Source organism: Procambarus clarkii, chromosome 10 (assembly GCF_040958095.1).
Source record: "Procambarus clarkii isolate CNS0578487 chromosome 10, FALCON_Pclarkii_2.0, whole genome shotgun sequence".
Lineage (NCBI taxonomy): Eukaryota > Metazoa > Arthropoda > Malacostraca > Decapoda > Cambaridae > Procambarus > Procambarus clarkii.
Window position 1 is genome coordinate 39229628 of NC_091159.1, and position 21707 is coordinate 39251334.

Below are 21707 nucleotides of genomic sequence, written 5' to 3' on the forward strand. Positions count from 1 at the left end.
TTCTATTTCAGGAAAGAGGCTGTAAGCTGCTAATCTCCCTCAGGAAAATCTGCAAGCTCCTCATTTCCTAAGAGGCTGTAAGTTCTTCATCTCCGTCAGAGTGAGACATGTCACAAGCTAATGGACGTGTTATAACCAGAGTAAAGAAGAGATAAAGCTATTTTTATGGTAACACTTGGAGGGAGATACTTCACGCCGCAGTCATATGCAAGACAATCAAACCCATTATTATTACGTGAAGTCTGTTGTCTGCCATTCCTTGTTCAACCACGTGTTTGCCGCTGCTTCATATAATGTTCCTTACTGGGGAATCAAAAGATTTATTGCTTGTACAGTAACCTCCTAACTTTATTAATGTTTTCCAAATATGTAAATCTTTTTTTACCGATTTTGAAATGCCAGACACTTAATTCTATGACTTATAATGTCATTATATTGAAATTAGTTTACAAAATGATGACTATTTGCCTGCAAATATAAATTTTGTATTTAGATGTAACCAAAAGTTATGTAGTTAGCACGCAATATGACTGTTGACTGGATTACCCAATGGTAACAGTTAAAAGATATTACGAGTTCATTTATGTACAACTTATTCAAGCGAGCATCACATCCAAACATTACTGCACATACTATCACTCTGAAAGACTATATCTAATGAGCACTTTTGTGGCGCCAAAGAGAGGCATATCGATGACACTCAAGCCAAATATTAATGATACTAAAATAATCATTATTTATTGCTTCAATGTATCGAAAATAATTAATTGCAAGAAAATATCCCTTATGTACCAAAGGCACCAAAATTTGAATGTGTTCTTGAAATTTGAAGATTATTGACAATGTTTAAAACAAAAGACGATATTTTGAGTCCTTAGAATTGATTTTATGTGTACAAAAGGTGAGTGTGTGTGTTTATATGAGATGAACAATGTGTGTTTACATGATATGATCTTTGTGTGTTTAGATGAAATTAACATTGTGTTTTGACTTGAAATGAACGTTTGTGTTTACATATGAATTTTGTGTTTAGATGAAATGAACATTGTGTATTGACTTGAAATGGTCATTATACGTTTACAAGAGATGAACGTGTTTACAAGAAAGGATATGTATGTTTACAAGGAACAATATAATGCATGTTTACACAGAGATGTCATAGTGTGCATTTACGAGAGTTGGTTAAGATTCTGGTGCTTTGACATCTTCTGCAGCAGGTGCATCTCCCTTTACTTCTTCAACAGGTGCTTCTTTCTTAGTATCTTCTTCTTTGACTTCCTCTGAAATAGAGATGAAATAGTAGTTGAGCTTAAGATATGGCCATTGGCTACCAAATTTGCATATGTGATACTTCTTCAACTCCAACTATGGTTAATAACATTCTGAATGGATATCAGAGCAATTTCCAAAGATAACAAGAACATGGGTTAGGTTGATTGCTTGGACACACCCCCACCACCCCATAACCTGGTCCCTGACCACACCGTCTACCCACACCACCACCACCACCACCACCCCATAACCTGGTCCCTGACCACACCATCTACCCACACCACCACCACCACCCCATAACCTGGTCCCTGACCACACCATCTATCTACCCACACCACCACCACCACCCCATAACCTGGTCCCTGACCACACCATCTACCCACACCACCACCACCACCCCATAACCTGGTCCCTGACCACACCATCTATCTACCCACACCACCACCACCACCCCATAACCTGGTCCCTGACCACACCATCTACCCACACCACCACCCCATTACCTGGTCCCTGACCACACCATCTATCTACCCACACCACCACCACCACCCCATAACCTGGTCCCTGACCACACCATCTATCTACCCACACCACCACCACCACCCCATAACCTGGTCCCTGACCACACCATCTACCCACACCACCACCACCCCATAACCTGGTCCCTGACCACACCATCTACCCACACCACCACCACCACCCCATAACCTGGTCCCTGACCACACCATCTACCCACACCACCACCCCATTACCTGGTTCCTGACCACACCATCTACCCACACCACCACCACCACCCCATAACCTGGTCCCTGACCACACCATCTACCCACACCACCACCCCATTACCTGGCCCTGACCACACCAACTACCCACACCACCACCACCACCCCATAACCTGGTCCCTGACCACACCATCTACCCACACCACCAACACCACCACCCCATAACCTGGTCCCTGACCACACCATCTACCCACACCACCACCCCATTACCTGGTCCCTGACCACACCATCTACCCACACCACCACCTCATTACCTGGTCCCTGACCACACCATCTACCCACACCACCACCACCACCCCATAACCTGGTCCCTGACCACACCATCTATCCACACCACCACCACCACCACCCCATAACCTGGTCCCTGACCACACCATCTACCCACACCACCACCACCACCACCCCATAACCTGGTCCCTGACCACACCATCTACCCACACCACCACCACCACCACCCCATAACCTGGTCCCTGACCACACCATCTACCCACACCACGGCCTCCATGCAGTGGGTAAGTTGAGCGTTGAATTAAATTATAAACTGAGACTCATTTCTCACCTTCTTTGTCTTCTTTAGCATCCTTGGTCTCCTCTTTAGTCTCCTCGTTAGCCACATCCTTGGCCTCCTTTGCCACTTCCTCCTCCTCCTTCTTTTCCTCTTGCTTCTCCTCCTTCTTTTCTTCCTTCTTTTCTTCCTTCTCTTCCTTCTTCTCTTCCTTCTTCTCTTCCTGCTTCTCCTCCTCCTTAGTCTCGGGAACTTCCTTTACATCAGCAGATTCTGAAAATTAAACAAGAATATTACTGAATATAATGAAGAATGATTAAATCATTGGTCGTGTAAACATCACAACCCCCTCCCCCCCTCTCACAACACGGAAGTTGTGCAGCCTTCCCTAATTACAAACAAGTAAAAGCAACAGCAGAAATCCAATGCAAATGTGCTTGACGAAAGACAGGTGACACGCTCCTCAGGGATAAGCTTGGCATTATTGGCAGACTAAACAGTAAACTGTAACGGGAACTGATCCGGGAAGAAGTACAAATAATATAACATGTGTATTACAAATAATGTATTATCTAATACAATATTTAACATATAATATCTTGAACACATTACCGATCTGGCAGTGTGATGGTGGTCAGACAAGACCAACACACACTGATCAAGGAGGTTTACACCATAGGGGGTGTACCATGCTTCTCGGTGCATTTTACTGTGAGTTTACTTTAGCCTTGGACTATGTTCTAAAGTATACTTTCTTGTTGGTCAGTAAGCTGTTGTGGTAGCCTAATAACCTTCCACAGGGTGGTAAGCTCTAAGTCCAGCATCAAGCCAACCATACTGTAGCACCACTAATTAAGATAGAAGAGTTAAGGGAGACATGATCACTATATACAAGATTCTCAAAGAAATTGATAGGGTAGTTGAAGACAGTTTATTTAGCACAGGTGATATGCGAATAAGGGGGACACAGGTGAAAACTTAGTACCAAAAATGAGTCAGAGACATTAGAAAGCACTTTTTAGTGTCAAGAGTAATGGAATGCACAAGGCACTGATGTAGTGCAGTCAGACTCTATACACGGTTTCAAATGTAGATGTGAGAGCTCAATAGACTTAGAAATCAGTACACCAGTTGATTGACGGTTGAGAGGCGGGCCTCAGAGCCGAAACTCAACTCCCACAAGCACAATTAGGTGAGTGCCCACTACGATATTTTAGTAATAATAACCCAGGTATAAAATAGAGTATTAAACATAATAGCAGTCTTACTAGTAATGTGAGATGATCACAAATACAAGAGGGTCTGGTATTCAACCGTCCCGCGTCACGTGGTGCGCGTCAAGAGCCCAACTGCGCATTACTCAGCGGCGGGAAGTGGAGCAGTTCTTGGGTACACGCTCCAACGTGGCCACACTGTACACGCTCCAACGTGGCCACACTGTACACGCTCCAACGTATCCACACTGTACACGCTCCAACGTGGCCACATTGTACACGCTCCAACGTGGCCACACTGTACACGCTCCAACGTGGCCACACTGTACACGCTCCAACGTGGCCACACTGTACACGCTCCAACGTGGCCACACTGTACACGCTCCAACGTATCCACACTGTACACGCTCCAACGTGGCCACACTGTACACGCTCCAACGTGGCCACACTGTACACGCTCCAACGTGGCCACACTGTACACGCTCCAACGTGGCCACACTGTACACGCTCCAACGTGGCCACACTGTACACGCTCCAACGTGGCCACACTGTACACGCTCCAACGTATCCACACTGTACACGCTCCAACGTGGCCACACTGTACACGCTCCAACGTGGCCACACTGTACACGCTCCAACGTGGCCACACTGTACACGCTCCAACGTGGCCACACTGTACACGCTCCAACGTGGCCACACTGTACACGCTCCAACGTGGCCACACTGTACACGCTCCAACGTGGCCACACTGTACACGCTCCAACGTGGCCACACTGTACACGCTCCAACGTGGCCACACTGTACACGCTCCAACGTGGCCACACTGTACACGCTCCAACGTGGCCACACTGTACACGCTCCAACGTGGCCACACTGTACACGCTCCAACGTGGCCACACTGTACACGCTCCAACGTGGCCACACTGTACACGCTCCAACGTGGCCACACTGTACACGCTCCAACGTGGCCACACTGTACACGCTCCAACGTGGTTACTCTCATTGCAAACGGCGACCTTCATGGAAACTGCACGTATCACAGAGACGAGCGGTTTAGGAGACATTCTAACTGCTTTGGTATTTATTGGGTTTTGGTGAAGTAAATGTTGGAAAATTTGCTTAGGAGAAAGTATGGGAATGAACAGTTTCCGCATCAAAATTGTTACGAAGCCCATTAATTGTACTTATTATGTAAACTATATACATGTGTGTGTGTGTGTGTTACTCCCTTCCATATTTTGAAAAAATATAATGTGTATATATATATATGTTTATAATAACTAACATTCTCTAACTACGACACATATACTTTCAAACTTAATTTTATTAAAATGCCATTTCTCACATATCTTGTTAAATTTGGGGGTTAGTTTTGGGGTATTTTATATTCCCAAATTTTTTTTTTATAAAAAAATTTGTGAAATTAAGTTATTCGTTAAATACATTGTAGGTGATACCCGAGGGATGCATCGCATCCTCAAAAAATTATACTACTGTACTAATAACATAGGGATCGAACGTACAAAAATTAAATGTTGTACCCATTAACGTTCACGTTGTGTATACCTATTGGTATACTCAAAATTGCATACCCCTAAAAATGCAAAAGTAACTATACAGCCTACCTTAACCTGTCATAAGCCTAAATAAGCTATTCTAGGCCTACTATACGCCATTTTTAGTCTAATTTAGTACATAATTATGCTATATACTAGGCATCCTTTAGGGTGCAGTCTACAAAAATAGTTATAAGTACTATAATTTTTGGACTACATGGAATAATGACTTAGATTGTAAGGTGGATGATACACACGTTTGAAAAAAATGGACCTCCGTAGACCTTGACGTGAGAGAATGGTACTTAGACGTAATTGACCCAACCATTTGCGTATAATAGGAAGGGAAGGGAACTATCAGGAGAAAGCGCCAAACCATTACGACTATATAGCCCTTGGAAGGGGTTAGGATGAGGATTGGGGATGGGACGGGGGGGGGGGAGGAATGGTGCCCAACCACTTGGACGGTCGGGGATTGAACGCCGACCTGCAAGAAGCGAGACCGTCGCTCTACTGTCCAGCCCAAGTGGTTGGGGTGCGTATAATAGGAGAGAACTCACACTCTCAAAGGGCCAAACACTCTAATATAAGAGTAGTGATTTGAGAGAGAGAGAGAGAGAGAGAGACGGGGGGGGGGATTTGTAAGTGTGGGCAAGGAGGATAGATATGGGATGTTGTAGGAGATGGTTGGAGGGAGAGGGGGAGAAAGGTGGAGAGGCTGGGAGGTGGGGAAGACATGTGAGAAGTACTTGGAGGGAGAGTAATGGGGGAACGGGGGGAGGCGGATAAAGGTGGAGCTGGGGAGATGTAGGAGAGGGAGAGACCTGGGCATCATATGTAGTTAGCTACAGGTAATAGTTAATCTGACGAACGAGGCAAAAATATACATTTCTGAACTATTCAGTGTTAGATGGTTTGTATAGTTATAGACTTCCTTTTCGTTACTCAAATTAGGCAGGGTTAGGCTGCTCAAGTTAGGCAAGGTTGGGTTACTAACGCAAGACTAAGTTACTTAAACTATGCAATTAAATGATCCTAGAGGTCTCTAGGGCTGGACGTGACGTCACTCATCCATCAAATATGGCGGCTACGGATCGTATCGCGCATTTAAGTGCTAAGAGTACTTAAGAGTGCTAAGAGTACAAGAATGTAAGACCTTTATTTATTTAAAAAATAAATAAACTCAAGTGTTTTTGCACGTAATTTGGGTCACTGAACAGTATGAGGTCACGGCAGAACCCCACGAGCCTGTGCCCATATTTAGAATTTCTTTTTGTATATTAAAATCAACTCTTTCTGCAAAATCTATAAATAAAAGTATTATCCACTGGTCACAGTTTTTCCAAGTAATCCTTTCCTATACTTTCCCTAACCTATCCCATCGTAATAACCTAATCTAACCTAACACATATCCTACCCTAGCCTAATCCAACCTTATCTAACTTACCCTAATTCTGCATAATATTCCTGCAGGTAAACAACCTGAATGTTATATTCACCGTACGCATTATACTTAGCAATGATATTATCACCAGAGACAATATCGTAGACGATATTATCATCGTAGAAAGATACTTGCACCGTAAACACGATATCATTGTAGCAACGATACTAGCACCGTAAACACGATATAATCACCGTAAACACGATATAATCACCGTATTATTATTACAGTAGCCAAGATAGTATTACAGTAGCCAAGATACTATTACAGCAGCCAAGATACTATTACCGTAGACACGATACTACCACCATAGCCACGATACTATCACCGTAGCCAGGTACTATCACCGTAAAAACGGTACCATCATCGTAGCAAAGATACTATTACCGTAGAAACGATACTAGCACCGTATCCACCCTACTATTAATCTAGCCACGATATTATCACCTTGCGGCCCTTTCACTGTGCATGTGGCCCTTGCACTGTGCATGTGGCCCTTTCACTGTGCATGTGGCCCTTGCATTGTGCATGTGGCCCTTGCACTGTGCATGTGGCCCTTTCACTGTGCATGTGGCCCTTGCATTGTGCATGTGGCCCTTGCACTGTGCATGTGGCCCCTTGCACTGTGCATGTGGCCCCTTGCACTGTGCATGTGGCCCCTTGCACTGTGCATGTGGCCCCTTGCACTGTGCATGTGACCCTTGCACCAGGCATGTGACCCTTGCACCAGGCATGTGACCCTTGCACCAGGCATGTGACCCTTGCACCAGGCATGTGACCCTTGCACCAGGCATGTGACCCTTGCACCAGGCATGTGACCCTTGCACTGTGCATGTGGTCCATGCACCAAGAATGTGGCTCAGGCACCGAGAAGGTGGCCCGTGCGCCGGCATGTACCTGATGACCAAACCACACACACCAAACGACGACGTTTCGGTCCGCCCTGGACCATTATCAAGTCGACTGATAATGGTCCAGGATGGACCGAAACGTCGTCGTCTCCTCATCTTCTGGTGTGTGGTCTGGTCATCATATCTTCAGCACAGGCAAATACCTCTTGCATCGGGCATGCGGACCTTGCATTTGGCAAGTTGTGGCCCTTGCACCGAGGTGGCTTTTGTACCGGAAAGGTGGCCCTTGTACTGGGAAGGTGACCCTTTGTACCGGGCCACCTTCCGGTGATGATACTAGCATCACGAGACCGAGGCCTCTCAGTTTCCGGGCCCTTGTACCGGAAAGGTGGCCCTTGTACCGGAAGGGTGGCCCTTGTACCGGAAGGGTGGCCCTTGTACCGGAAAGGTGGCCCTTGTACCGGAAAGGTGGCCCTTGTACCGGAAAGGTGGCCCTTGTACCGGAAAGGTGGCCCTTGTACTGGAAAGGTGGCCCTTGTACCGGAAAGGTGGCCCTTGTACCGGAAAGGTGGCCCTTGTACCGGAAAGGTGGCCCTTGTACCGGAAAGGTGGCCCTTGTACCGGAAAGGTGGCCCTTGTACCGGAAAGGTGGCCCTTGTACCGGAAAGGTGGCCCTTACACCGAGGTGGCCCTTGTAGCGGGAAGGTGGCCCTTGTACCGGAAAGGTGGCCCTTGTACCGGAAAGGTGGCCCTTGTACCGGAAAGGTGGCCCTTGTACCGGAAAGGTGGCCCTTGTACCGGAAAGGTGGCCCTTACACCGAGGTGACCCTTGTACTGGGAAGATGGCCCTTATACAAGAAAAGTATTCCTTGCACTGGAAATATGATCGTTGCAGTAAAATTACTACTAATGTATAAGCCACCATATAACTGATGAGCATCAGAGGGAGATGTTGCGGACGTTGGTAGATGAGCAAGACCCGGGGGACCTTAAGGAGGGTATCCGGTGCGGTTCAGAGAGTAGCAGCAAACGTTGCGAGATCACTTGCGGCGTATTTCCACAAATTCTGCCTTTATTTTAGTTTGGCAGCTCTGATACAGTTTGATGTGAATCTGTCTTGCAGAGGTCACGACCTGAGGATCAGATCCAACACGAAATATGCGGTAAAATCTGTACAAGCGACTTACGTTCCTTTCCTTTAAGTATGGTACAACCAGTTGGGGAAAAGAAGCCCTAAATTTACTTGTTAAATGTTCCCTAGCCAAGTGCGAGACTACCTCTGCTGTCACCCATCCTCTTACTGGCCAAACACAACTGTACTTAGCTTGCCGGAATAGTTAACACGCACGTCACCCATCCCGAAGCAGTTACATGTTAACGAGGTGATTTCCGACTGGCTTTGTTACACCAATGTGCTGCGAAATATATTTGTCAACCAGTGATTTAATCTGAAAACAAGAATTTTTTCACATTTGGGATGAAAGCATTATCTTCGCACTGACGAGGTAGCCTAATGCCACACGTGTGGGCCCGCCTAGCCTATCACACACACACACACACGGATGGTACAGTAACTGGGACGTGCTCCTACTGCGCCTTCTTCAGGTCCAACACTCACCAGAACTCATGGTGGTGGTGGCAGCGGTGCTGGAAGTGGACGGTGATTGAAGCAGCTAACAACTGACGGATGAACTAAGGGAAGAATGACGGCACACTCGCCATTATATACCCTCCCGGGAGGGATGCCAGATCCCGCCTCACGGGTCACCCGACCTCAGGGAGTACATTGCACCACTGTAAACTTCCCTGGCGACATTACCACACCATGCAGGTATTGTAATTTATGTCCCGACAAATACCATCACGCACGTAATAGTTGACAACAAAATATATGTCTCTATATAAGGTTTTAGACACCTAACCTCGCGCCAAACTTACCAATATCGCCCATATCCGGTTTTCTCCTCGCGCTGGTTCACTCTGGATTAATATATATGAATGTCAGGCTACATTTTGAATCATATTAACCAGGGTATATTTAGAGTAGTATTAACCAGGGTATATTTAGAGTAGTATTAACCAGGGTATATTTAGAGTAGTATTAACCAGGGTATATTTAGAGTAGTATTAACCAGGGTATATGTTCAGTCTTATTAACCAGATTACATTTTGCGTCGTAATCAGGGGTACATTTTGAGTCGTAATAACCAGTGTATATTTTTACCATGGTATTTTGAGTTGTAATAAACAGGGTATATTTTGACTAGGGTACATTATGAGCATTATTAACCAGGGTGCATTATGAGCAGTATTAACCAGGGTACATTATGAGCAGTATTAACCAGGTTATATTATGAACAGTATTAACCAGGGTACATTATGAGCAGTATTAACCAAGGTGCATTATGAGCAGTATTAACCAAGGTACATTGTGAACGGTATTAACCAGGGTACATTATGAGCAGTATTAACCAGGGTACATTATGAGCAGTATTAACCAGGGTACATTATGAGCAGTATTAACCAGGGTACATTATGAGCAGTATTAACCAGGGTACATTATGAGCAGTATTAACCAAGGTGCATTATGAGCAGTATTAACCAAGGTACATTATGAGCAGTATTAACCAGGGTGCATTATGAGTAGTATTAACCAGGGTGCATTATGAGTAGTATTAACCAGGGTGCATTATGAGCAGTATTAACCAGGGTACATTATGAGCAGTATTAACCAGGGTACATTATGAGTTAGCTTAACAGCCCAAAGTTGTAATTCACATGCAAACTTTCAAAGCCTATGAAGAAATCCACAAGGGCCGTGACAAGGATTCGAACCTACGTCCGAGAGCATCCCAGACGCTGCCTTAATCGACTGAGCTACGCCATGGTAAAAAGGAGTTGAAACCGAAGTTCTACTGAACTTACTGAATCCTGCAGCCTCTCCGAGGCACAAACCAGGGTTTTATACATGCACTCGAGCTATGTCAATAGCTCGAGTGCATGAGGTGACACTCGAGCTATGTCAATAACTCGAGTGCATGGGGGGAGTTGTGTAAAACCCTAGTTTGTGCCTGGGAGATTTGTTCATTTCATGCATCACGCAATTGTGATTTATGTGTGTTTCAAAGCCTATTCTTCACAAAATTGTTAGTTTATCAAACGAAAGAATCATTTACAGTAATAAAACAAAATAATCATAGATTAATACAACTCTGTCGAACTTCGAGGAAAAAATTTAATATAAAAATATTTCACTTTAAGTGATATTTTTGTACAGTTAAATTGGTTTATTTTCGACGTCCATAGTGTGGCTGGGTTAAGGACCCGGATGTGAGTGTTTAATTATACTATACATATTTGTGGTGAATTGCTTACAGGCAGTTATCATGTGTCATATTGGTGATCACCTTGCTAAGGTTAGTACTAGTTGTCATTGCATTAAGCATTGTAGTTAATGTAACAGTGCATGCGTGGTTATGAGGTGATGGCTATGAGGTGATGGTTATGAGGTGATGGTCATGAGGTGATGGTTATGAGGTGATGGTTATGAGGTGACGGTCATGAGGTGATGGTCATGTGGTGATGGTTATGAGGTGATGGTTATGAGGTCATGGTCATGTGGTCTGCGTACAGGAAAAGCGTTAACACAGCCAAAGTGTCGAGTGCCTTTATCGTGCAAGGTTACGTACTTAAGTTGTCAAGTGTATGGAGAATGTGTGGGTGTTGCACATGTAGTGCATGTGGGGGGGGGGATGTCTTTGTAGTGTCGGTAGTATGTGGTGTTATACATGTAGTAGACTACTAGACATGGAGGGTGTAGTGTGTGTGGGGGGGGGGTATGCGTAGTGACTCAGTCCCTCAAGGTACTGTGCTTGCTCCAGTACTTTGTCTCCTCCTCATACCAGAGATAAGGACGCAAACTATAGTACCACATCATCCTTTGCGACACAAGGATTCTCATGAGCGTACCTTACCTTGAGGTGCTTCCGGGGCTTAGCGTCCCCGCGGCCCGGTCGTCGACCAGGCCTCCAGGAGTCCAGGAGTAGACAATATAGAGGACACAACACACCTCAACTGATGAAGATTAGGTCTCTCAGTTGACCACAGAAAATAACATAAAACTATAAATAGTTTAAAACGGAAAAAACGGAAACTATATATAAAAATGAAGTTAAATCGCTTTATAGAATATTACAGCAATTTAAAGATCAATACAAGATCATGGCCGTGGAGGGTGTAGTATGTGAGTGTGTCTGTGTAGTGGCCGTGGAGGGTGCAGTAGGTAGGGGCAGTAGTGGTCATGTTGTACGGAGGGGTATCTGTGGAGGGTGTAGTAGTGTGTGGGGGTAATGTGTAGTGGGTGTGGAAGGTGTACAATTTTTTTTTTTTTTTTTTTTTTTTTTTTGAGATATATACAAGAGTTGTTACATTCTTGTACAGCCACTAGTACGCGTAGCGTTTCGGGCAAGTCCTTAATCCTATGGTCCCTGGAATACGATCCCCTGCCGCGAAGAATCGTTTTTTCATCCAAGTACACATTTTACTGTTGTGTTAAACAGAGGCTACAGTTAAGGAATTGCGCCCAGTAAATCCTCCCCGGCCAGGATACGAACCCATGACATAGCGCTCGCGGAACGCCAGGCGAGTGTCTTACCACTACACCACGGAGACTGCCGTGGAGAGAATTAGTGGGTGTCCGTGGCCGTGGAGTGTGAAGCATGTGTTGGTGCCTGAAAAAGATGTGTAGCGGGCGTTGACGGCTTCCCTACACTAGTGTATCGGGTGGGGGGGGAGTTACGGGGGTGACTAAGACTATTGTATAGTTCAACCCTACACCCACCGTGTGTAGCGGTTGTTAACCACACTGCCTCACAGTTTGGTTAACTTTCTATTCCACCTATACCGCCTCCTCTGTTAACTCTCCACTTCAGCGCCTTTCCTTTAGCTTCCTGCTCGTTCTACCACAACTACCCGTTACATTCTACCAACCGTCCAATCTTTCGTTTATCTCCCCTTAACGACCCGTTCTATCCCGTCTATTTCATTAACTTTCCAATCTAGCCTTTATTTCCTCCATTAACGGCTCTAGCGCCGTCAATTCTATTAACCCCGTTATAATTCCGTTGGTGATATTAACGCCCTGTGGTTGGGGCGTTAACACCCCATTGTCCTGTTACGGGGCGTCTGGTCGGGTCTCCACGGCATCAACTCTCATAGTATATAGCCACACAAACACGAGATTGTTGATTTGCACAAGCACCAGAAGGCTTGCACAGGTACCAGAGGTGTTGCACAAGCACCAGAAGGATGTCTTTCACAAGCTCACAAACATAGAAATGCTTATGCACAAACACAAACTCATTACAAACACACAGGAAGTCAGTAAAAGTGCACGCTACAATTCTCGCTGCGTATGAGTGCTGTGTGTGTATTCACCCAGTTGTGCTTGACGGGGTTGAGCTCTGGCTCTTCGGTCCCGCCTCTCAACCTTGTGTGTGTGTGTGTGTGTGTGTGTTTGTGTGCGAGAGAGTGTAAGAGTGAGCGTATGAGTGAATGTGAGTGAATATATGAGTGTGTGTGTGAATGTATGAATGAGAGAGGGTACAGTAGGGTGTGGAGTACACTATCTTGGGGGAGGAGGCTGGCCAGCAGGGAGGGAGGGAGGGAGGGAGGGCCACGTGTCATACTTCACACTGCCTCACGTACACCCCGCGCTCCTGCTGCGCCACCCGTGACGCCAGGCCTGCCACGGAGTGTCAAGGCACGGAGGAGGGAAGGTCAGGCAGGGAGGAGGGAGAGGGAAGGTCAGGCACGGAGGAGGGAGAGGGAAGGTCAGGCAGGGAGGAGGGAGAGGGAAGGTCAGGCACGGAGGAGGGAGAGAGAGACAATTAGGAAGGGAGAGAAGGGTGAGGGCAGGAATACGAGAGTTTAGGGTTAGTGTGGAGGAGACACAAGGGTGTGAAGGGGGGGAGAGGAGCCCCAAGGGGAATGTATGCCAGCTGGAGGGACTAGGTAGTGCCGGCGGGGGTTGGTGTGGGGGAGGGGGCAGTGGGGCTGGGTGGTTGTGGGGGCGTGGCACTACTTGGCCCACGTGTGCAACGCTGTCACTGTATATTGGAGGGTCAATTGTCCAGGATGGTGCAGCTGCTGTGTGTGTTGTGGCCTGCCCTGTCTCACCCCACCTAGCCCCGCCCTGTCCCGCCCGCCCCACCCGTCTAGCCTCTTTCATCCCATCCCAGACTCCCGCTCAGCCCCGCACACCCCCTCGCCTTCCCGGGCTACTGCTGCCGTGTCCTCCCTGCCACGCCTTTCCTCTCCCGTTCCCGCCCCATCCCGCTGCGCCAGCCCGCGTCTTCCCGTTTTTCCTGCCCTAATGTGCCGGGGCCAGTCATCCCTCCCTCACTCCTGCCCTCCCCCTACCCTCTACCCCTTCTTCCCCACGCTGCTCAACCAATCTTTTTCCCCTCGACTGAGGGAACTGTCCATTACCCTTCCTGCTTGACGACCCTCACCCCTTTCTTCCCTGCCCCGCCACACTCCCATGGCCCAGTCTCCCCTTTTTCACTCTTTTCTTTTTAACAAAGAGCACAGTGAAGTGAAGGAGAAGCTGTATAAAGATGGACTATATCGTGTTATTATAACTGGCGGGCCAGCTGTCGCCTCGCTGACACCCTCTGTTACCCGTTGGCCGGGACAGGAAGCCTGTTAGGTTTATCGAGGTCCCCGTTGACCAACTTCTGATCTTTCCCAGGATGGATGCAGCGCACATATGTTCCCTAACTCCTGGATACTTGTTAATTGCTGGGGGGAAATAAAGGTATGTGGTGAAAGAAAACGTTGCCCAAATGCTTCTGCCTACCGCGAGAATTGAACCCAGGACCTTTCGGTTGTGACGGACTTGCTCTATTTTACGAGGTGCCTGGTTTGTAAGGTTCTTCATAGTGCATTTCAACGTAAGCGCATGCGCATAGATTAATTCTTTGGAACATTAATATACTGTAAGCCACTTGGATACAAAGGTACAGTTTTGGGGGTTCATCTTTACAAAAAATTTTGGGCAGATAACGTTTTTTACGTGTTGGTTTTCTGGTAAACATTTTATCATTATTATTATAGTTATTTATGTATTGCGTTGGCTTAGTTGTTGTTGGGTCACCAGCTGGAAGATGGGGCGTCTCATCTTGGCGTAATGTTTCCAGTATTTTGATCGAATTTCAAACTCTGGCGGCTTGCTGTTGTAGTCTGATGTTCAGTTGTTGTATGTTGAGTGATTCATGGAGGTCCTGGATTGTTTGGTCACAGTTAGTTCATTTATTATGCACCCCATACCCATCTTGTGGGTGGTAGTGGAAAGGGTTACAGAGGCACATAATGGGCTCAGGTACTGAACCCCACAATTCATTTAGCTAAGCAAGTTACAATCTTGATGAGCTAGTTACAAAATTCAATATAAGTCGTCACATCAACAATGGGTTCGAGATCGACCTCAAGTACAGGTTCTAAATTAAGCAACTGACATATGTGGCGAGCTAGTGTCACAATTGATATGTTTGTCCTGCACACCGCCCCCCATCCAGTGGACAGTATCACATCGTGAGCTGTGTTTGGCATCTTAGTGCCTTGTCCTGCACCGCTTGTAGTTGTTACATGATCATTTTCTATAATATTCTTATGGTACTGGAGAGTATTCAAAATGCGGACGGACTACAGCCCTGTATAAGTGTTTGTTACTAAAATATTGACCTACGGTTGTTTATTGTTCTGGTCACTCATCCTGTGAATAATATATGTACCTGCATGTTCGTGCCATGATCACCGAGTCTTTTTAAATTTGCCCAAGTTTGTTTTGGCTTTGTCTATCCTGTTATTTATGTGAATTTTAATTCATCTTCTGTTAATCTTGATTTACAGTATTTTGGCAACATTAGTATGCTGGACTGGGTGATTGTCGGGTGTTGTTGTATGTGGAAGTGACTATACGAGCGCTCTCCTGTGTTCCCCCGAGCACTGGGAGCAACGGTTGAGGTATCCTTATATATATATATATATATATATATATATATATATATATATATATATATATATATATATATATATATATATATATATATATATATATATATGTCGTACCTAATAGCCAGAACGCACTTCTGAGCCTACTATGCAAGGCCCGATTTGCCTAATAAACCAAGTTTTCCTGAATTAATATATTTTCTCCAATTTTTTTCTTATGAAGTGATAAAGCTACCCATTTCATTATGTATGAGGTCAATTTTTTTTATTGGAGTTAAAATTAACGTAGATATATGACCGAACCTAACCAACCCTACCTAACCTAACCTAACCTATCTCTATCGGTTAGGTTAGGTTAGGTAGCAGAAAAAGTTAGGTTAGGTTATGTTAGGTAGGTTAGGTAGTCGAAAAAACATTAATTCATGAAAACTTGGCTTATTAGGCAAATCAGGCCTTGCATAGTAGGCTGAGAAGTGCGTTCTGGCTATTAGGTACGACATATATATATATATAATGAAAAGAGGAATGGGTCTCCTTGAAGAACTCCACTCGTTACTCTTGCCAAATCCAGACGTCCCTTCCCTGGCCTTCACTCTCCTGTCCACGGTAGCAGCTTCCTCTCACCCCTGCAGGCATCCCCTATTGTGTGACTTAGTCATCTGACATTATATCATTATATCAAGGAGTATGAAGTCTACCTTCCTTTCTCTACGAGGTAAGATGTTCTATCTTAAAGACTGTGATGGTGTTCCATTGCTCTTCAAATCTTTACTGAATTCTTCCTCTATATCTTCTCACATATCTCTCCTGATACCATGTTGGCTGTCTTGAAGCTGTTTGGTAGCTTTCATCTCTAATAACTTCTTGTGTACTGGGGATCTGTGCAAGTGGTTCAATAACTTCTTGTGTACTGGGGATCTGTGCAAGTGGTTCAATAACTTCTTGTGTACTGGGGATCTGTGCAAGTGGTTCAATAACTTCTTGTGTACTGGGATCTGTGCAAGTGGTTCAATAAGTCTCGGCTTCTTCTCTCAGCTCCTATGATAATGTCTTGTGCTTCATAGCCAGTGATGTCCTTAAGGCTCTCGGTTGTCTTCTGTTGTGGGTGTGTAAATGTCGTCTGCCTCCTGTTGTGGGTGTGTAAATGTCGTCTGCCTCCTGTTGTGGGTGTGTAAATGTCGTCTGCCTCCTGTTGTGGGTGTGTAAATGTCGTCTGCCTCCTGTTGTGGGTGTGTAAATGTCGTCTGCCTCCTGTTGTGGGCGGAGTCAGGAATTATCAGGAATTATTCCTAATAAGAACACAATTATTCCTGATAAGAAGATAAATGTTCCTGATAAGAAGATAAATGTTCCTGATAAGAAGATAAATGTTCCTGATAAGAACATAAATGTTCCTGATAAAGAACATAAATGTTCCTGATAAAGAACATAAATGTTCCTGATAAAGAAGATAAATGTTCCTAATAAGAAGATAATTGTTCCTGATAAGAACTGCCTCCCCCCCCCATAAGAAGTGTGAGTGAGGGAGCGTGAACACACTGTGGGAGCTGCTAGGGAGTACCCTCGTTAATCACCGCCTTGTCTGATGCGGGTATAAATATCACGGATAGTTGTGTTGTCTCGCTGTCTCGCCTCAGCGTGGAGTATTGGGGGGGTGGGGGGGCGGGGTCTCGTATGGTGCTGTCTTGAAGGAAGGGGGGGAGGCAAGGAATGCTAGAGGGGGGGGGTGGTTCAGGTGTGCTGGGTGTGGGGAGGGGAGGGGGAAGGTATAGGGGATAGGAAGGAGGGAAATTGAAATTGAAATTGAAATAAGTTTATTGAGTTAAAATACACACAAAGGGATGAGGTAGCTCAAGCTATTCTCACCCCGTTCAGTACATCGTGTTAATACATCCATAGACACACATCACAAATAATAAACCTACTACCGAACATTCTGAGAGATAAACATATACATTTCTGCCTTTACACAAGTAAGGAAGGCTGGGCCGGAGTGTAATCCCTGGGTAGAGGTCCTCCAGTGTGGTTCATCTACCCCAGTGACCGGTAACAGTCACCCTGGCTTACTCGTCTATGTAAACACAGCTGCCTTATTTGACGGTGTGTGTATTCACCTAGTTGTGCTTGCAGGGACTGTCTGCTCTTTCGGCCCGCCTCAACTGTCAATCAATCAACGATCAGTTTTTTTTCACACACACACACACACCCACACACACACACACACACACACACACACACACACACACCCACACACACACACACACACACACAGATGGTAGTTAACAGGTGGAATGCATTAGGAAGTGATGTGGTGGAGGCTGATTCCACACACAATTTCAAATGTAGATATGATAGAGCCCAGTAGGCTCAGGAATCTGTACACCAGTTGATTGACAGTTGAGAGGCGGGACCAAAGAGCCAGAGCTCAACCCCCGCAAGCACAACTAGGTGTATATACACACCTATCCCCAGGAAGCAGTCCGTAATAACTGTCTAACTCCCACGTATCTATTTACTGCTAGGTAACAGGGGCATCAGGGTGAAAGAAACTCTGCCCATTTGTTTTCCGCCATGGCCGGGGATCGAACCCCGGTCCCGAGGATTACGAGACCTGAGTGCTGTCCACTCAGCCATCAGGCGCCCTCACCTAGTGAATGTACTCACCTAGTTGTTCTTGCGGGGGTTGAGCCTCGGCTCTTTGGTCCCTCCTCTCAACCGTCAATCAACAGGTGTACAGATGAACCTATTGGGCTTTATCATATCTACACTTGAAACTGTGTATGGAGTCTTCCTCCACCACATCACTTCCTTGTAATGATCTGTGATCTGATCTGATCTGTTCAGTCCATTTGTTAACTACTCTGACACTAAACAAATTATTTCTATTGTCTTTATGGCTCATTTGGGCACTCAATGTCCACCTGTGTCCCCTAGTGTGTGTGTGCCGCTTGTGTTAAATAAACTGTCTTTGTCTACCTTATCAATTCCTTTGAGAATCTTGTATGTGGTGATCATGTCCCCTCTAACTCTCCTGTCTCCCAGTGACGTGAGGTTTAATTCCTGGTCTCTCCTCATAGTTCTTGCCCTTCAGTTCAGGCACTAGTCTGATGGCTAACCTCTGAACCTTCTCCAGTTTAGTTTTATGCTTGACGAGATATGGACTCGCTGCTGGAGCTGCGTACTCCAGGATTGGTCTGACATACATAGTATAGAAGGTTCTGAATGATTCCTTACACAAGTTTGTATAGGCCGTTCTTATGTTGGTCAACCTGGCATATGCCTCTCATGTTATCCTCTTGATATGGGGTTCAGTTGACAGGTCTGGCGTGATATCAACCCCCAGGTCTTTCTCATTTTCTGATTGTAGAAGAATTTCATCCCCCAAATGATACCTTATATCCGGTCCCGTGCTCCCTACACCTATCTTCATTACATTACATTTGCTCGGGTTAAACTCTATGAACCATTTGTTGGACCATTCCTTCAGATTGTCCAGGTCTTTTTGAAGCCTAAAGCTGTCCTCCACTGACTTAATCCTTCTCATAATTTTGGTATCATCAGCAAACATTGAGAGGAATGAGTCTCTATCCTCTGAGACCACTCTGAGGTCTCACCCCTCACAATAACTCCCTGCTTCCTATTGCTTAGGTACTCCCTTATCCGTTGGAGCACCCAATCAGTTACTTTTGCGTTTTTCTCCAACTTATGCACCAGCCACTTATGGGGGGACTGTGTCAAACACTTTCCGACAGTTCAAGAATATGCTGTCTTCCCATCCTTCTTTTTCTTGTTTAATTAATCTTTGTCACCTAATCGTAGAAGTCTATTAAACCCGTGAGGCAAGATTTACCATCCCTGAACCCCATGTTGGTGGTGTTGTGTCGAAGTCCCTTGTTACGGCCCTCTCGGGACGCAACGGGGTTCTTACTCTGATGTCGTTAGAGGAAGATATATATATCCGACCCCAAGCCAGTAGAGGCTTTCAAGGGATGCGATCCGTGACGCAAGTAACTTAAAGGGAGTATGGAAAGAAAGTTAAGAACTTAATATAATATAATGTTCACCATCACCATTTAAATATATAAAATAATAGAGTACACAAGGGGGAGGGGTATTAACACTTTACAAAGGGGATCATGCACAAACTAGTCTTCTGCTGAAGACTCTTGATCAAGAAGCTAGGTGCTGAGTCCGCGGTGCTTTCTTCGTGGCCTCAAGACGTGTCCTCTGAGAACGCCGAGCCTACCCTGGCCACAGGTCAGCCACAACACAGGTCCACTGGGGGCACCGTCGTGGAGGCCGTCAACCACACGTCCAGCAGGTCTGCTGGCAGGTACTGAGCCACCAAGGCTGGTACGGCCACTCCACGAACGATAAAAGGGGTACGCCCTAGACAGGAGTCTCGTGTGATATCACCAATCACCCTCCTGTCCTCAATACCCCAGTGGATTATCGTCTCCAACCGTCGGTCCCGGGTAAATCCTTTCACTGCCACTCCACTTGGCAGGCTAACACACCACATAGTTCTTCCGGGGGGACGACGTCACAATAGCTGCAGTAAACTTCACAGTATGGAGACTGGCTGCCTCGGGTAGACTGACTCCACCTTCAACACAGTGGTCCCAGGTCGGCTCTGTAAGCAGACACGTCATCAATAACAGGGACACTAAAACACCACACTTACAGCCTCAGACACAAACACCTGACGTATCCAGTCCATAGATGGCGCTGTCGTCGGAGCACCACCTCACCAGAGGTCAGGAGCGGCGGTGTTGAGTGCTGAACCAGACTGGAAACTGGTCCTCGAGGCCAGTACACGCTGTCCTCACTAGGTGTCGTCGTTCGTTTGGCGGGGGTTTCGGGAGCTGACCCACAGATGGCGTGTTTGTCACTGCTCCAGGCTCGGACGCTGGATCCGGGTTCGTAACACCTCCCCACCAAAAAGAATTTGGTTTGGGGTTCTATAAAAAACACAAACCAAATTAGCAGGGCGACACAACTCCAAATGGACTTACTTATACTATGAACTGGAGAGATGAGGCTGTCTTGTCCACAGAATTGCCCTACTGGGCAATTCCGGCACAATGGGAACTTGCAGATTGAAGGCGATGTCCTGCCTGGCGTAACCTTCCACGTCTTCCACGTCTCCACTGCGATGTCAAGCAGGGGCTTCATCTCACCTCTCTCGAGTACGGATTGGTTTCGACACGATCTGGGGTAACTCGACACTTCCCTATGTCGTGGCACCGATGATGGCTGTCCACAGACGGCATTTCTGGTGCCGGTCCGATGGTCCTTCAGGGAGACAGGCACCTGGAATACAGGGGTCTGATAATTCAGAGTGCTAGCGACAATGGGCAAGTCAGTACTTACTATACTCTCCTCTACTAGGCCCACACCTAGTTTCAACGGGGCTGTTCGTACGTCGCAGGTGGCATTCGCTCTGCCACCGTCAGGTCGACCAACGTTCCGTATAACGCTGTATTGAGGCTCAGCAATCACGCGGGGGGTGTCAACCTGTCGGAAACAGTCACTCATATTATCATTTGTCGTACCTCCTGTATCAACCATCACCTTCCAGGTCCCTCCTTCAACTGCAACACCTGCAGTACAAATCTCCAATCCCTGGGACCTTTTCGCGATGTTCATGGGAGCCATCATTCGTCGGGTCGTCCACCGGTCCTCACTGAGAGCACAAACGAGAACACATACGAGAATCAAACAAAGTATCGCTAAGAAACACGAGGCCAATTGAGGGATAAGCTTCCCGAGCCAGTCATGTCCATAGCCGGCCACATCCACACGCCTGGCTTGGACCGAAGAGGGCACTAGACCTTTTGAACACACCGCACCTACCTCTGACGTCTGGGGAATCTCTGGCTGGTTCACTACATGCTGTAACTTGCCATACCGCAAGCACACATCCGCCTTCGCTCCAGACTCGTTGGTATCCGTGGGTGCCCGCACACAAGGCCTCTCTTCTTGCTCAGGTACCTCTGCCTTCTTAACTTCATGTTCCTCGTCGAGAGAATCAGGAGACACTGCTAGAATATCGTCGATCTGCGGGTGA

General features: G+C 46.3%; 1 protein-coding gene across 1 annotated transcript; it reads right to left on the reverse strand.

Moving 5' to 3' along the window:
- Positions 1–319: 319 nt before the first annotated feature.
- Positions 320–9373, reverse strand: LOC138363053 (chemotaxis regulatory protein ChePep-like). Its single transcript, XM_069321898.1, has 3 exons — positions 9243–9373; positions 2614–2832; positions 320–1280 (listed from the first exon to the last, which is right to left on the reverse strand). The coding sequence occupies exons 1-3, from the start codon at positions 9250–9252 to the stop codon at positions 1183–1185; spliced, it is 327 nt and encodes a 108-aa protein (XP_069177999.1). The 5' UTR covers positions 9253–9373; the 3' UTR covers positions 320–1182.
- Positions 9374–21707: the final 12334 nt, after the last annotated feature.

Excerpts from the sequence above, each read along its gene's own strand:
- LOC138363053 (XM_069321898.1), bottom strand. Across the intron at positions 1,281-2,613 it reads TGCTAAAGAAGACAAAGAAG|AGGAAGTCAAAGAAGAAGAT; the intron begins GTGAGAAATGAG and ends TCTCTATTTCAG.